General features: G+C 48.8%; 1 protein-coding gene and 1 long non-coding RNA gene across 2 annotated transcripts; one reads left to right on the top strand and one right to left on the bottom strand.

Moving 5' to 3' along the window:
- Nucleotides 1-867: 867 nt before the first annotated feature.
- Nucleotides 868-12,532, top strand: alg9 (ALG9 alpha-1,2-mannosyltransferase). The gene is made up of 15 exons (XM_072702125.1): nt 868-1,037; nt 1,926-2,061; nt 2,175-2,309; nt 2,565-2,635; nt 3,027-3,115; nt 3,195-3,330; nt 3,554-3,641; nt 3,776-3,881; nt 4,054-4,176; nt 5,056-5,210; nt 5,542-5,671; nt 5,809-5,956; nt 6,633-6,762; nt 7,933-8,063; nt 11,617-12,532. The coding sequence occupies exons 1-15, from the start codon at nt 892-894 to the stop codon at nt 11,738-11,740; spliced, it is 1,848 nt and encodes a 615-aa protein (XP_072558226.1). The 5' UTR covers nt 868-891; the 3' UTR covers nt 11,741-12,532.
- A 1,526-nt stretch (nt 12,533-14,058) lies between these two features.
- On the bottom strand, nt 14,059-17,648 carry LOC111844799 (uncharacterized). The gene is made up of 3 exons (XR_011983456.1): nt 17,596-17,648; nt 15,281-15,352; nt 14,059-14,869 (listed from the first exon to the last, which is right to left on the bottom strand). It is a non-coding gene; the product is annotated as an uncharacterized lncRNA (long non-coding RNA).
- Nucleotides 17,649-17,695: the final 47 nt, after the last annotated feature.

Here is a 17,695-nt window from a genome sequence, read left to right as displayed (position 1 = left end):
GAATGGTGGATGCTCGGACATGATTTCTGTTATAAATATAATGCAATATACTGAATGTGCATTGACTGCAGTTATAAATGACTATATAAATGCAGTTATATATTTGCTTCATGTTTTCTGTTAATGGAAAGCTTTCAGTGTTACTGAACATATATAGACAGTACACAGACGTTGATTTGTGCTTCAGATACCACGCACACAATATTAAACTTGAAACCCTATAGCGAACGCTACACCATACCTGTAGAATAAAAAAAATAATAATGCAAAACTCCTAATCTAGGGCAGTTCCACGGTCAGAAGCATTCCTATATTGGACAAGCATGACTATAGCTTAAGGTAACCCAGCTAACTGAGAAATCCTGATTTGTGGAACATCTCCCTGGTCTGTTTGAGTTAATTTACTTCGATAACTTTTCACGCGGCCTACTGCCGAAACTCGTCATCACTTAATAGTATTATTTAAAAATTAATTTACGCTAGGAAATCAGGAATAAACTAATCTATCCACCTAATCTCCTACGAACTGACTGAATAATCGTTCTGGTATACTGTACGTGCATCAGGTTGCTAAACATAAACTTTAGTTTTCAAATGTAGTGTTCGAAGTTCTAAATTAATTAAAGGACACATTTGTTATAATGCGGAAAATGGTGGCTGTAAATTATACTGTATAATAATTATACTCAATATTTTCAGATGTAAAATTTTGCGCAAATGCACGTTTTACAATCAGAAGTATAAAGATACGCAGTGTTTCTGGCGCACTTGCATGAAATCTGACAATTTGTAACAAAGTGCTGCTTGCCATTACTAAAAATGGCCATAGCGCTGCCTGAAACAGTTCCCTTTAAAAAAAAAAAATGACGCCGACGGTTGCCAGTAGTAGAGATGGCGTCGAAGGGACTCCGGCATAGAAACAGACGAGGAAGCAAACAAGACGCAAACAACGTGAACCCCAGTCTTCCCAGTGACACCCGGACAGCAAAGGATGAAAAAGGGACCGAGGACGTTAAAACGCCAGAAACGCGCAATGAGTGAGTCCTGCAATTTGGCATCTTGTAAGCCATATATACAGGCATGGTGACTAGATGGGTGGTGAGCTAGCAGATCATAAGGGAAATTTATAGATGGTTAAATGGCCATCGGTCATCATCGAAAACCATTGGTTTGTCTTTAAAGTAAGTCACCCCATGCGTTTTGATTTTGAAAATAATATTGCTTTTAAAACATACAGACCTATTCGATTATTGCATTGATACCGAGTTCTCTGTGTATTTTCCTTCATTACGTGTAGGTAAGAGCGACACGTAACGTTATCGCCGTAGTTGTCTATCCTCTCATTGGTTCATTCATTCAGGGCAGACTCATCCAACTGCTGTGTAGGTGTTCCTAATATGTCACGCTGCACCCGAAATGAGACTGCACAGTGATGGGGTGTGTCATTTAGCTCGTTTTTTTATTATTATTTTAAGCAGTCTGAATGCATTCTCGCAACCTAAAGTCGGTTATCTTGCAAGTCTGTCTAGACCAGCAGGGGTAGTTTCTAAGTCAACCGTCTACAGGCATTGTTGTGATAATTAAATGTTTCTGTAAAAAAAAAAAAAGCGTCAGTGACAGGACTGCCCGGGCAGTCTTAAGAAATGTCGCACCGCAATCGCTAATCCCTCACCGCGCATGCTCAGTCTGATAAGAACGTTCTTATTTGTAATAAGCACACGCTTATGTGACGCTGAGTGTACTGGCAGTTTTATTTTACAGTACAACACACATCTTATATTAAGTTCCTTACATAACATGAACAGAAGGAATTAACATCCTGTTGCTGTCTAACACTAGCCCTTCTCCCTCTATTCTCCTTGGCTGGTTAGTTTGTACCCAGATAAGCAATTTGGTCCTTTCATTCAGCCTGCCTCATACTACAGGTCTTCCAGCAAGGCAGGCCAGGTTTGGGCACCTGAGGGTTCCACCGCCTTCAAGTGCCTGGTGTCTGCCCGCTTCTGTGCGGCGTTGCTTAGCAACATCTCCGACTGTGACGAGACTTACAATTACTGGGAGCCTGTAAGTGTCCGGATCAGTGTGTGTGACATTCACTCATCTGCCCCATTATATATAAATAACAGCACTAACTGAACACATTGTTGCTAATCTCACTGTCCTCTCCATTTATTTAGACACACTACCTACTGTATGGCAAAGGCATGCAAACATGGGAGTATTCCCCGGAATACGCCATCCGCTCCTATGCCTACCTGTGGCTCCACGCTCTGCCAGCCTGTTTCCATGCCAAGATCCTGCAGACCAACAAGGTGAGAGATGGCGGCGGTGCCAGAATACGGCGGCGCTGCTGTGGCCATTGACTCTTATTGCGTCGTTTAGCTTCTCAGTGCCGCACTTTCGCCAGAGTCTTGGTTCGGCCACGAGGTCTGCCTGCTGGAACGGCCTTACGTTTAGAGAAATGGCTCAAGAGGTGCAGTTCAGGTCCCCCTGTGGGACCCAGGCCTTTTCTAGCCACAGATGGAGTGTGTTTACTTTTAACGTGCCCTCTTCCTGTGCCCCTGCAGGCATTGGTGTTCTACTTCCTGCGATGTGTGTTGGCATTCAGCTGCTGCGTGTGTGAGCTCTACTTCTACAAGTGAGCACAGGGCTGGACAGGGGGCGACCTAAGCTATTAAGACAAGATATTACTGCTCCTGTAGCTCATCAAGTAAATCATCACACTAACAATATAAAGGTTGTGGGTTCGAATCCCAGGGAGCGCACATAAATTGTAACCCTTCCCTCTACTGTAAGTTGCTTCGGGTAAAAGTGTCAGATAAATGAATAAGATGTCACCCGACAAAACGGAGCCTGTGAGAACTCAGTTTTGATCAAATGTGCAGTTACAGCATTTTGCGTTTGTACGGCAGTATAGAAGCCCCACAACTGTGAATGGGAGGCAGGTTTGAGGTGGGATTCCACAGTGTCGGCTGCCCCAACACCCCCTGAAGACAGGATGTGAGGGATGTGTTTGTGTCCCTCTGCAGGGCCGTGTGCAAGAAGTTTGGCCTGCATGTGGGTCGCCTCATGCTGGCCTTCCTGGTTCTGAGCGCGGGGATGTTCTGTTCCTCGGCAGGTGGGTCTCCTCCGCAGCTGCTCTTCTTCCCCCTCTTCTTCTCTCTCTCTGCTAACCTTCTCCCGCACTTTGTCCGCAGCCTTTCTGCCCAGCACTTTCTGCATGTACTGCACCCTGGTGGCCATGACGGGCTGGTTCCAGGACAGATCCAGCTTGGCCGTTCTGGGGGTGGCGGCCGGGGCCATCGTGGGCTGGCCTTTTAGCGCCCTCTTGGGGTAAGAAAGAGTCTTGGGGATGTGGGGAGGCCTGGTTCATTGTAGGCTGCAGCACTGCCTATGACACTGATGTATTGTACTGGAACCCCTGTTTGGGCCTCCAGGTCCAGCACACCTGGCACTAGGTATACCCTGGAGGTGTGATCGCAGGAGCATGGACTTTTAGGGACGACGTACTGAAAATTCACCCACTGTTTTTGCATTTTTGACGTTCTCTGGCCAGGCTGCCCATCGCCCTCGACTTGCTGCTCCTGAAACGCAAATGGAAGAGCTTCCTCACTTGGACTCTGGTGTCATTGCTGCTCTTCCTGGTACAGTCTTACCCCCCCCCCCCCCCCCCCCCCCATGTAGTTCTGTTCTCTTTCTGTTTCCATAGCAATGCTTTCTTCTGTTAACCCCCCCCCCCCCCCCCCGCCACCACCACCTCTTCGTACCTCCTTCTCAGGCCCCTATCGTGGCCGTGGACAGTTACTACTACGGAAAGCTTGTGATTGCGCCGCTGAACATCATCCTGTACAACGTCTTCACTCCACATGGCCCGGATCTTTACGGTACTGCCTTTCATGTCCTATTCTATGAACTGATTTTTGTGCCAGATGTTATCAGTTACAGCCAACGTCCACAAGATGGCACTGTTTGACCATTTCCCCCACCCCTTCTTTTCTCAATCCACCACGGCCTCCTTCGGACCCTTGCTGGCTCGGGTCTCTGCGACCGCCGCAGGCACGGAGCCCTGGCAGTACTACTTCGTGAATGGATTCCTCAACTTCAACGTGGTGTTTGTGCTGGCCCTGCTTTCCCTGCCCCTGACGGCACTCATGGAGGCCTTGTTGCAGAGGTTCAACGGTGAGCCGATGCCCCCCCCATCAATCCCCCCCCCCCCCCACCACCCCTCACTCGTCACGCCGTCCCTGCCACGAGCAGCAAAGTCAAACATCGGTATGTACTCGCGTAAAAACGTCTGCGCATATTTGCGTGGGCGGGATGGGGGGGGGGAGTGCGTCTGCTCGGATGACGTCTGCTGCTCTGCTGGCGGGTGACCTGCGCATCGGTGGTGGCGGCGGCTCCCCTGCGCATACGTCATTCGCCGCTGGGTGCCTCGGACGTGTTTATCGGCGTGTGAGATAGCTCTGCGTCTTTCATGCGTGCGGCAGTCCGTGCGGCCGCGTCCGTACTGCGCCGTGCTGACAGCTCATTATCCTGACTGTGGCGCTGCCGTTTCCTGCGGTAAATGAATGCACAGGATGCCTCGCCTGGAGAACATCACATCTCCCTGCTAATGAAAGCAGGACTCTCAGAATGGGCCAGAGGGCCGGATGACTTTGGAGCTTGTGAAACACTCCGAGTTGCCAAGCAATGCATCCTGATCGAATTAAACGCTGGGTGCCTGTCACCCCCATCCTGCTGGCCTCATACTGCCGAATCTGCAGGTATCACCCCTGTGCCCCTGCCTCGATACCAGTTTTTCCCCCTGTTCAAATGCAATTTGCCCTCAATGGCTGTGCTGCTATTTTTGAGCTACCTGTAGGTGGCGCTGTTGGTTATTAATAACCGTGTGGAAAATCCGCCTTGAGCGCTCAGTGTTCAGTGTGGGAAAACAGTATTCTGGTAATCACTGGCTGGTTAAACTGTCTTCCTTCCGATTAGTCATTTAAGCAGTCAGCGTACTGGGTTTTTTTTGTTGCCAGCTGTGTCCAGAAGCTAGTCTTGTGGTTCTGTTTTCAGTTCAGAACCTGGGCCGCCCGTACTGGCTCACCCTGTCCCCCATGTATCTGTGGATGCTGGTGTTCTTCACGAGGCCCCATAAGGAGGAGCGCTTTCTGTTCCCCATCTACCCCCTAATCTGCCTGTGTGGGGCTGTGGCCCTTTCCTCCTTGCAGGTAAGCGCTGCCCATAACCACACCCCCTTTCACGGGCTTCTCCCCCAGACCACACCCACCCTCCAGCTCATTCCTTCCCCTTCAGAGCGATAACCAATCAGCTTGTAGAGGAGGTGGGTCCAAGCAACTAGAGGAAGCGGGACCAACCAATCAGATGTCTTGGTCCTGCCTCCTCTAGTTGCTTGGATCCACCTCCTCTACAATTTGATTGGTTATCTCTCTGAACCAATCATTTTTCTTTCTGCCCTCAGAACATTTTTGTGTAAGAGAAACTCTCACGAGCCACTTGCGAGTTCTCCTGACCTTATGTTGCGGGTGGGGTGTTTTGCAGAAGTGCTACCACTTCCTCTTCCAGCGGTACCGCTTGGAGCACTACACCATCTCCTCCAACTGGCTGGCCCTGGGCTCCGTTGTGCTGTTCACTGTGCTTTCCCTGTCACGCTCTGTGGCCCTCTTTAGAGGTGAGAAGGTCACGCACCTGCTCGCACATCCCTGCGTGTCCAGTGGTGCGTCTGCAGTCTCGCACGCGTATGTGTAAGCCCGTCTCGCATACATACACACGCGTCTCTGCGCATTCACCGCCCCCCCCCCCTGGCAGGCTACCACGCCCCTCTGGACCTCTACCCGGAGTTCCACCGCATCGCCAAGGACCCCACCGTGCACATGGTCCCCGAGGGCCGGCCCGTCACCGTCTGTGTGGGGAAGGAGTGGCATCGCTACCCCAGCAGCTTCCTCCTGCCCAACAAGTCAGTGCCCCCCCCCCCTATTCCCCACAGCCTTTACGCTCATTTTCTGTTTCCACTGGAAAGTGTTTGTAGCTCTCCCACTCCTGAAGAGTCCATCCTGTACAGGGGCCAGTTAACTTCTCTGCCCCCCCCCCCCCCCCAAGTGGGCCACTTATTTTTTGGAACCAAAAGCAAAACAAGAGAATAGAAAACAATGCCAAAAAAGCGTCAAATAATCCCCCGATATGTGTACGGGAGGCCGGTGGTAAAATTTGCCAATCAGGGGGTGGGAGTTGGGTGGCTGGTCAGTTCATTGGATTTAATGACCATTTCATTTTTTCTGAGATGGTGTGGGGCCCCTGTTTTGCCAGGTGGGGCCCCTGATTTTATCGGGGCCTTAAGCTGTTGCCTAGGATAACGTGTTCTTTAATCCACCCCCCAGTCCTGTCCCATCACTTAGGGAGCAATTTATGAGTAAGTGTGTAAAAAATGCACTTAGGCAGAGGTATACAGAAATACGGCTGTCAGTAAACAGGTCTAGCTCCTTCCGGAGCCGTTACGCATCGAGAAGGTGCTGACGTGTCGTTGGGTCAGGAGATGGGCCTGTTGCTTGCGCTTAGTGCCTGTAAATTAAATTTCACTGGTCATCAACTGTGCTTAGCGGTATTATATGTGTCCGTATGTTTTTGAATTACAGCTGGCAGCTCCAGTTCATCCAGTCCGAGTTCCGGGGTCAGCTGCCCAAACCATTTAGCCAGGGACCCCTGGCCACCCAGACCATCCCCTCAAACATGAACGACCAGAACCTGGAGGAGTCCTCGCGATACGTAAGTCAGGACCCCCACCCCTACAGGGCCCCTACATCTTCACATCCTGCTATTATTCCTGCTCTGTCCTTCTCTCTCTAACCCCCCCCATACACCCTTCCACCGGCTGCTGTTCTAAGATCTTCTGTTTACGTCAGCCTGTTTTTCACTGTCTGCCGTCTCAGTCGAACCACGTCTTTGCAGCAGTTGGGGTGAACAGCTTATCGCAGGGCGTGTATGTGTGTGTGTGTGTGTGTGTGTGTGTGTGTGTGTGTATGTGTGTGTGTGTGTGTCCGCATGTGTCTGGCTCTGGGGGACTGACTGTGTCTTGCACATTCGATACTTTGGACTTCCTGCAAGCAGAAAAGGAAACTGGGACTTTAAATCATGATGACTGCATTGAGTCAAAGGGCAAAAAACACACATGCACACACACACCAGGAGCCGTGAGGAGTCGGCATTGTCCTCCGTGGTTCAGAGCTGCTGGCATTGCTTGGACAGTCACAAGACTGATGCCGTGTTTACCGTGCCGCACCGTGCATTACCACACAGCCTCATACCTAGGACATCACGCAGTGACCTGCAGCTGCAGTTTCCACGATGATTTGAATATATGAATTGTGTGTGTGTGTGTGTGGAGTGGGGGGGGGGTCCTTCATGAGATAGGGATCCAAAACTGACATCATCTGCACCCCTGTTCAGTTGATATCAGTGTCTCCCTAGCGCCATTTAGCACACTACATTTGTGAGAGCCAGTGGTGTGGTCGTCCTGGCAACCGGACAGCTGTGGGGACTGGGGTGGGGGTTTGGGGGGGGGGGGGGGGGGGTCATTTCTGTGAGGCGACCTCGCTTCCCGGCTGTGCACAAGAGCCAAAACTGGTTTAGGTCTTTGGCAGTGGTGGGGGAGTGCCTGAATTAGTTTAGCCAATCAGAGCAGAGAGGTTGGGCACAGAGAGCTGATTTGTCAATTTTTTTACAGGGTCACTGACAGATTGAGTGAGGCTTTTCGGTATTTTGTACGATGGCCTGTGGTTCAAGCTGCTGTTACGCGGGGGACAGACTCCTGTGCTCCTGTGGTGTTTTTAGAGTGGACAGTGTGTAGTCCCCCCCCCCCCCCACCCCCCACCACAAAGGTCTCCATTACTAACACCTCACGTGTCACCCAGCTGGCTTAAAGTCGCGTTTCCCCAGGTCGACATCAAGCAGTGCCATTACCTGGTGGACCTGGACACGGAGCGGCAGGCACCGCGGGAGCCGCGCTACGCCGCCAACAAGGACGAGTGGACGGTCGTCGCCTACAAGCCCTTCCTGGACGCCTCCAGGTCATTCGCTGGGACAGGGGGCGGAGGGGTTATCGGCCAATCAAAAGATGCAAATAAGCCGCACTCACACGCCTATACTGACCTAACCCTGATATTCACGTAGTTGTATGAGGCAGTGAGGGATTGTGAGTATGGGCTGATTAGCACCCCCCCCCACCCCGGACATAGAGTTTACTCTGCAGCTTGTGGAATTTCCCACAAACGCAGCTCACTTTCAAGGCGTAGATGTGGGGGCGTGTCGGGATGAAACGCGTCATGGGCCGCCACGGTCGGACCCGGCGTCGCCGCGCTGTTTCAAGGTGCCCTTATTCTGCTCCATATACTGGGCCTGCCTCCCCTCCTCCATGTGCCCACTCTCTCTCTCTCTCACACACACACACACATACATACACACGCGCACACACACACACACACACACACACACGCACGCCCGGCTGCCAGTCCCGCTGCTCTGTGCGTCATTGGGGCCCTTCAGTCCCAGCAATTAGAGGGGCAGTACGTCTGCAGAGTGGCAGATAGGAGCGCAGTCCCCCCCCCCCCCCCCCCCTCATGCTTCCCTCCCTGTTAACCTCTTCTCACTCTGTTTCAGCTTTCCCCCTCTCTCTCTCTCTCTCTCTCTCTCTTCATTTCCCATCTTTTCATTAATTCCACCACCATCTTCCCCCCGTTTCCCTTTCTCTCCAACATCCAGTCATCTTCCTTTTTTCTTTCCCTCGTTCTCCCCGCCCCCCTTCTGCTGTCTCCCGCCTCATGCCTCCTGTACTCTCCTCTCGCGTCGCTGTCATTCCCAGCAGTCATCTGAACCAGAGGCCGGCAGGATGACCTGCCCTTCTACATAATGGGGAGGGGGTCATATGTAAGGGGGGCAGTGAATTGACTGCGGCTGAGGTTGTATGGCTGTCATTCCCAGTGATCAGTGAGTGTTTATCAAGAGATCAGGTGGCTAGCTGGGTGTCAGATGTCTAAGGCAGTGTTTCTCAATCCAGTCCTCGGGGGGGCCCCAGACAGTCCACATCTTAGCTCCTTCCCATCTCCCAGCCAATCAAGGACCCCAAATACCTGCTACAGGTGTGTTTGGAACTGGGAGGGAGGAAAAATCTGGACAGTCTGGCGGTCCCTGAGAACTGGTTTTGAGAAACGCCAGTCTAAACTCGCCCTCTCTGACTGAACCACAAGGGCAGCAAGGAAAAAAAAATCATTAAGGAATGAAATAAGCGACGCTGTAATTATTGAATGTTTCACGTAAATATATTTTGGGTTATACATTGCAAATGCTTGTTACAGAGGTTTATGTAAACATACCCGTATTATATAATATGCGACTCTGTAAACGCAAACCAGTCAGACCATTATTAGTGTCACCAGTTAGCCGACATCGCATATTACCTGCCGACATGATATTTTCGAGGAGGTGTGATGCCAGGATCGGTTTCGGCTTGTCTGAAAACGGTGAGATGCATCCAATGCCAGCGGGTGAAGGTTGAGTGTAAATAAGTTACCATGGCGATTATCCCCATATCTCCGCGCAACTGGTGTTTAGTCTGTGTTTGCGTGGAGCCCATCCAGGGAGTGTTGTCTCTGGCATCGGCTGCTAATGGCTTAATACCAGACCACAGGGCAGTGGGCTAACGTCAGTGAATTGATCCAGAAAAACGAAAGAGGCCAGTCTGTCAAAAATCCACCTGGCAGTGCTGCGATAGCGCAGGGCAATGGAGAAGGAGGTTAAAAAAGGCATTTATTGATGGCCCCCCCAAACAAAATGTGCATGGAGGCATGTGCGTGCAGACACACAGAGACAGACGCATACAGACGCGCACACACATACACACAGACAGTCACACACAGACACGCACGCACATACAGACAGATGCACACACACGCGTGCACACACATACAGACAGATGCGCACACACATACAGACAGACCCACACACACAGATGCGCACACACATACAGACAGATACGCACACAGACAGACAGACAGACACACACACAGACAGATGCACACAAACGCACACACAGACAGACAGACGCACACACACACACAGACGCACACAAACGCGCACACACATACAGACAGACAGACACACACACATAGACACACACAGACGCGCACACACACACACACATACAGACAGACGCGCACACACACACACACATACAGACAGACGCGCACACACACACATACATACAGACAGACGCGCACACACACACACACACACATACAGACAGACGCGCACACACATAGACACATACAGACAGACGCACACACATAGACACACGCACACACACACACACACAAACGCACACATACAGACAGACGCGCACACACATAGACACATACAGACACACACACATACAGACAGACGCGCACACACATAGACACATACAGACAGACGCGCACACACATAGACAGATACACACACAAACACACACATACAGACAGACGCGCGCACACACACACATACAGACGCGCACACACATAGACACACACACATACAGACAGACGCACACACACAAACGCACACACACAAACGCACACACACATACAGACAGACGCGCGCACACACACACATACAGACAGACGCGCACACACATAGACACACACAGACACACACACACACATACAGACAGACACGCGCACACACACATAGACACATACAGACACACACACACTCGTCTGATTTCCCCCTCAGTTTCTCGCAGGCCTATTTTCACACCTCCTACTGCAAAGCCTCATGGGATGTGGTCTGTGTCCCGGGCTGACGTCACCCAGTGCCAGCTCAGCCCCCTGCCCACCCCCTCCCCCCGCACATGCTCGCTGGCTGTGCTGAGAAATGGTGTCAGTGATTGAATCGGACAGACGGTGCGAGGCTGCCGCTAATTAGGGCACCTCCACGCCGCCATTGGTGGCACCGTGACCACACCCCTCTCTTACCATTTGCCCACTTTCCTATTGTGCAGTTTTTTTTTAATCCCAGTCCCCTACCCCCAGCCTGTGGTTTTGTGGGGGGGGCAGTGTGCCCTCCTGACAACTGCATTTTGGTTTCCATTACTCTTTGATTGGCCCGATAACCGCAGTGAGGAATGAGTGAGCTTCCTTGGTCCGTCTCCCTCTCCGACCAGCTGGACAGATGGTTCGACTGAAGAGCTGGGCCCCTTTTAATCACATCTACAGCGTCCCTGCAGAGAAGAACCATTAGGCTTTGAGGTGCTGCTGGTTACTCGTTAGGGAAGTTAATTCAGCTCTACTAATCATCAGAATTCAAATCTGCGCAGGTGCTTCCATAACTATCAGTTATTCGCCATTATCCATTTTTCTATATTTACAGACAAAAGAGCAACATCATGGCCTTTGCATTGATAAGTGTTACCTTTGACCCCTTCCCGATTACCATGGAGACCATGTGCAGTTGCAGTGTGGCGCTGTGGTCATTAGAGGATGCTCTTGAGCTAGCTTCGCGAACATATTTTGACACATGAAAAACAATGCATTGTCTTTTCGAGCCTCTAATGGTGCAGTTCTCTCCCCCTGGTCACATCTGCACCGGCAGGTCGTCCCGCCTCCTCAGGGCCTTCTTCATCCCCTTCCTGTCCGAGCAGCACATCACCTACAGCAATTACGTCATCCTGAAGCCGCGGCGGTCGAAGCAGGCCAGAAAGCGGGGACAGCCTTGACCCCGGCGACTGCAGCCCCTCCGCGTGTTCCAGGGACCATCTCTCCTGACGCTCCCCCCCCCACCGCCCCCACCCCCACTGAGCTCAGTCACTGTCCTCACTGCTCCTACCTTGCTGGCATCCCGTATTTCGCAGGACATCCGCTCTCGCCCATGCTCTGGTGACCGCGAAGCATCGTCAAGGTGACAACCCTTAGCCGCCAGCCAAAGAGCAAATGTGATTGGATGGCAGCCTTCTGAGCAAGGACTGGTTGAGAAAATGACACACAGTGCAGGACAACAGACAGCCCCCATCCCCTCCAATGCATGCATTCTGCACCACTCATATATTCCCTTGATCTCTGATGATGCACCTGAAGTTCTCTGAAGACTCGACTTGCCCCTTTGTGCTCCTGTCTGCCATGTCCTTCATGTCTCGAGATTCCGAGGTGGATGTTTCAGCAGCTCTCTTGTCCTGGTTTCCTTTTTTGTTTATTCTGTGAAGATGGAGCTGTGACAGTCCCAGTCCTACTCAGTCCTTTGACCCCTATCTCCTAACAACTCGCGGAAGGGCTCACATCCTCCGACCATAAACAGCAGGCCTTCTGCAGGTTTGCCATTAGCCGTACCATCTCTTCAGAGAATCATGAATCCTCGAGCGTTGGCCTGATTTCACGACGGTCCCCGAGGGACATCAGGCTGTGTCTGGTGAATGTTTACATTTGGACCATCTTGTGTTTTGTGCAAGGAAATTGGAACAGTGTTAACTGTAATTATAACATTATCGAATAAAGGCCTGTCTTAATGAGTAAAATGCCCTACATGATTTTTCTTGTGCGTTCAGGTGTCAGCAGATGGTGCAGCTATGAGTATAATAGCAACAATAGGAACAATGAATATTTTACGTTATTGACGTTGTTAAAGTAATTATTGAGTTTATATGTATTTTAGTTAGCATGTGTCTTGAACATTATTAGAATATTATTAATGTGACACTCAGCCTGTAATGTGGATAATAGGATACAAAAGTAAGATACAGAATACAAGGCTATAAAACAGGGAACACATTGCATTACATGCTGAACAGTATCGCTTAAGGAAATATTTCATCTGAGTTCTTGTTTGAGCTGATATTATATAGTCAACTTGTGGTGCCTGTGGATTCCTGGCAGAGTCTGACCTGGACTGATGTTTCCCCTCATTCAGACTCAAAAGTTCATTGCTTTGGTGCCATAATGCAACAAGCCAGAATCATTAGCTACAGACTAGGTTTATCTCCATGGAATCTCTAGCGCAATGTGGACCTGGCCATCAGCAAACGAACAGATGGGACATTGGGCCTTGGCCATTGTCACTGATAAGCTCTCAGGACCAGAGTCTCCTTCTATATATTTGTGGATTGTGTTGTATAGTTTGTAAAGCCCCCTCCATGAATCGCCACCTCATGGTGCTGGAGGGGTTCGTGTGCTTCTGCGATCCTAGGACAGGGGTGGGCAATCTTATCCACAAAGGGCCGGTGTGTATGCAGGTTTTTGGGATGAGCATTAAGTCGACAGTTCAAACCCAGGTGCGAGGACTTTTCAGCCATTCAGTCCTCTAATTAGTAATCTAATTATTTAGTTGCAGTGAAAACCCATATTCACAGCAGCCCTTTCTGGATAAGATTGCCCACCCCTGTCCTAGGACCTATGCTGTTCGGGGGCGATTGTTCCTGGTAGGGTCAACAAGGCAAATTGGTCCTAGGTGAGCGGCCAAACTGAATGTGATTCGTTTAGACCCCTGTGATGATGGACCAAAAGGAGCAGAATTCGCCAGAATTGGGGAGACCGGGGCTTCATCCTGGGGAGGGCAGCTCAAAGGCCTCCACCCATGGGGCCCAGCCAGCCACAGCCTGAAGAAAGAACATGGGTTTGCCCTGCTGTGGACCCACCAACACCACAGAGAGCCGTGGGGGTCGAAGGCAGGGGCATCTCTGCTTAGACTGCTGCCCCCGTGATCCGATCCCGGATAAGCGGCAGAAAACAGACGGATGGATGGATGGATGGATGGAGTTTGTAAAGCAGGGATACTGTTGTGTGTGTGGTGGTGCTTTGGAAAGCAAGAACACGTGTGTGTTTGCTGTTTGTGTTCTAATTTGTAAAGGTTTAGGGATTAATAATGGCGTCTAATGTGTGTGTATGAACTGTGAACATATGTGTTTTAATTTGTAAAGCAAGAGCATATGTATGTCTGTGTGTGTGTGGTCGAGGAAGATTAGTGTCCCCATGCTGGAGACTAATGAGGAAGTGTGATCCCTTTAAACCCCGCTATTGACACGAACCCCAATGACGCAGAGACCCCTTTGAAGAGAAAAAGAGCAGAGCGTTTATATATATAACACTCACATATTTTCCAGACAGTCTTCTCACCCTGTTTATTATTACAGTCTTAATCTCCAGGAAAAAAGGAGGAAAAAGCTTCTGCTTGAAAGTTTGCTTAATAAAACTACTGTCTAATACATCAGCCAGGAGAAACAAAGATTATATAAAATGAGTTTGAATTATATTAACCCATTCAGACCTCTGTAGTTTCGTGTTGGCAGATATGATGGGGGAAAAAATGGTGTTTTCTTATGATTATGCCTCCGTTCTCCAAGAAAAGTACATTAGAACATGGATTAATGGATGGATGGATGGATGGATGGATTCTTGTTACACAATAATGGCAAGTCAGATGCCCCAGGGTCACCAGGCACAACCTTGTTTGTTAGATCACAGCATATACAAAGGGGATTATGAGGCTTTGTTAACAGGAAAAGCCCCTTTGGTTAATTACATTATGATCCGCTATGTGTGAAGATCAGCGGTAACCTGCCCTTTGCTGGATTTCGTGCTCCCAAGTCAGGGAAGAGGAAATACAGATCCATCAAAGGACATGGACAGAAACTGTTCCTGATCGCGATGCACGGTTTCTATGAGCTGTTAGTGGATATATAGCACTTCACAGCACACATCCGTGCTGTGAGCCAAAGGCAACAGGAGCACTCGTCCTCCTTCTCCACTGGAAGGAAGCAGGCTTTTCCAGGTTCTGCACCTCTGGAGAGCTGGCCTGCTTGGACTGGAAGGATGGGAGCATTTTCAGCACATCGGCACCCCACTTGTCCTTCATCTGTCTGCATAATAACAAACCAAGCACATTTGTTAATTTCAGAAATAATGCAAATTGGTGCACGGGCGTGACCAAGTGGTACCCTAAAGGAGTGTTTCCCAACCTAACGGGGTAAGTCTCTTCTTGCTCTCCATGATACACACAGACACTTATAGAGGTGACGGCAAGCTTGGGGGCGGGAGGGGGGGTGGTCACAGCGCAGGGTCAGCCACAGCAGGTAGTGCCCCTGAGGGTTAAAGGTCTTCCTCAGGGGCCCACAGGCATGTGATTATTCTGCCGAGGTCGGGGCTCGAACCGACACACTTCCGAATACAGGCACCGAGGCTCAGCCTGCTGATCGACACGCCACCCCTTTCATCTCTGCTCCTTCCCTGCTCCAATCACAAATAATCAAGCAACCAAGAGCGCCAATCACCTGGTACAGGTTTGTTGGGAGCTGAGAGGGACCAAAAATGTGGACGATCCCCGAGGACAGGATTGGGAAACGCTGCAAAATAAAAGTAGTTATGGATTCAGACAAGCAACCCAATGGCTCATTTTAAAGTAGTCGTGGGGAATCACTGAAGTGCCACTAATGATAGATTAGACCTTCTCCGGCAAAAAAATATCTGGTGTAATAAGGGGCTAAAGATAGTCCATTGACTTTAAAATATCAGATAATTAATTATTTATAATTAATTTGTAACTGTTTAACCACCCATGTCGTTACCTTGTGTTGCTAAACTGCCAGCAAAAGTATAGTCAAGCATCCAGGAATAGTAAGGCTTTTAAGTCAATCGCCCCAATCGCTTTTGCATTAGATATCTTTTTTAGCATTTCTGACCTGGAAAATAATTGACATCATGTTCTCTGCTCGTATGACATTATAATCTATATTCTCTGCAAAGGGAAGATTGCTTATGATATTTAAAAGATGGTAAAAAAGTCAGTGTACAACTGTGTACATCAAATTGCCTGAAAATCAACATTCGGTCTCAGAAGAAGAATCTGTCCCAATTACGAAAGGATAACAGGTCCAATAACAGCTCAGTTCTTGCTATAACAATTTTCTAAATTGCATCCATAAACTTTAAAATTAAATGTAATTAAATTCCGATCACCGAACTAGTTGTTCTGGTACAATTGTTTTTTTAAAGCCTCTTTTGGAGTCAGTACACTGGCTGGAAGTTTATATGTGTAGCTCTCAAAACTCTGCTACTCTGTTGTGGCCAGAATTTGGTCATTGTAGAGCAAGAGTAAGATACTATGTGAGTGTGCCAGAAGCAACATCTCTGTGGGCTTGATGAAAGGCAATACTACCACTCATCTTTCTGCAAGTTCTCCTACAAAACTAGCATTTTCTCATTTGTTTCTGCAAACATGAGTGCTCCGGTCGAGTGGGGCCTGTTGATAGCATGAATTATGGATGCCGTGGTTTTAATCAGATGTGAATTAGTGAATGAATGAAACAAGCAGACTTTCATCACTAGGGAAGGACAGATGGCCGGGATACTTTTTGATCGTGTCCTCAGCTCTGATTTGTCCGTACCATTTGCGTTTTCCTCAATGATCATTGTAACCTGTGACGTCTGGGATCCTTGCCATTTTTACAAATCAGGCAATTGAACATGCAATTACTCTTGGAAAATTTGGACCATCTTCTCACAAAGCAGTTAAAGTCTGTGGTGCATATTTATTCCAGAGCAGGTAAATTTTACCCCACTCTTTTTAAAATAAAATGTGCATGAATAAGGCAAATATGCATCCCCCATCGGCATCTTACACGACAATACTTCCTTAGCCAGAACATTTACCCTGTAATTTTCTAGTTACATTAAAGTAACATGCGTTCTGGTTCTGCCTTTATATCACCACTGCATTGAACCTCCAGGAAATGTTACTTTTCGGGCACAGGGATGAACAGAACCATGCAGATGGAAAACGGGGAGAAATTAGACACAGGTTCAGCAGAGACTGCCAGATGCTCTTGAAAAATAAAGCTGAACCAATGTGCATGCACAAAGAAAAGCCTAAAGGACACAGGCTCGGATATAGAGAACAAAAATGCCCTGGGAATTGAGCTCCTTATGAAAAACGTAAGAATGGCTCTTATCAGAAGTATGCATGGTGGATTTAAAATTGCGAACGCCCTTTGAGAGCAGGATTGTTTTGACGTCATTCGCAATGGCCTCGAGCTAGTTCATTACTACCAGAACAGGGCTCCCTGCCTATCGCTGCACTTAATATTCGGTGTCTTTTTATGGTTTAATAAAGACAATTTTAAATTGCCATAGATTAAAGGGAATATCTCGTTTAATTTCTGAAATATGTTCCAGAACGGAAGAACAGAGAACCAGAGAACGTTCTTGAGGAACGGGTTGACAATGGTCGACTTGACTGCATCTAATAAGGATGTTCGCAATTTTTTCACCTATTGGATACTAATTTGCGTTCCTGATATAGAGCACAAGATAAACGTAGTGAAGTAGTCATTTGGATATAATGATGTTGTGCGAATGCATGTCACGGAATATTTCAATTGCAAAACTTATTTCTGTTTATGCAGGAATCGGAGAGCCATCACAATACATTACGGGAATGGGAGGAAATGTTAACTAAGGACACACATTAACATATCGCAACTAAATGTATATGATAGTTTCGTCTCTTCGAGTACGACAGGAGTCGATGTCATCGTAATCCAAAAGACAATAATAATTTTTGCTCGGCTAACACGGGTGTCCCAATTACCTTGATGACAACCGAATACCCCAGAACGATGCAGCACCATGTCAAAAAGGTGTAGGCAGGCGAGCAACCGCCCCTTTTGCATGCCTGACATTGTTGACGT

This window comes from Paramormyrops kingsleyae, chromosome 18 (genome assembly GCF_048594095.1).
Source record: "Paramormyrops kingsleyae isolate MSU_618 chromosome 18, PKINGS_0.4, whole genome shotgun sequence".
NCBI classification, from domain to species: Eukaryota; Metazoa; Chordata; class Actinopteri; order Osteoglossiformes; family Mormyridae; genus Paramormyrops; species Paramormyrops kingsleyae.
The sequence above is the reverse complement of the archived record's forward strand: the minus strand, read 5'-3'. Positions and strand labels throughout refer to the sequence as shown.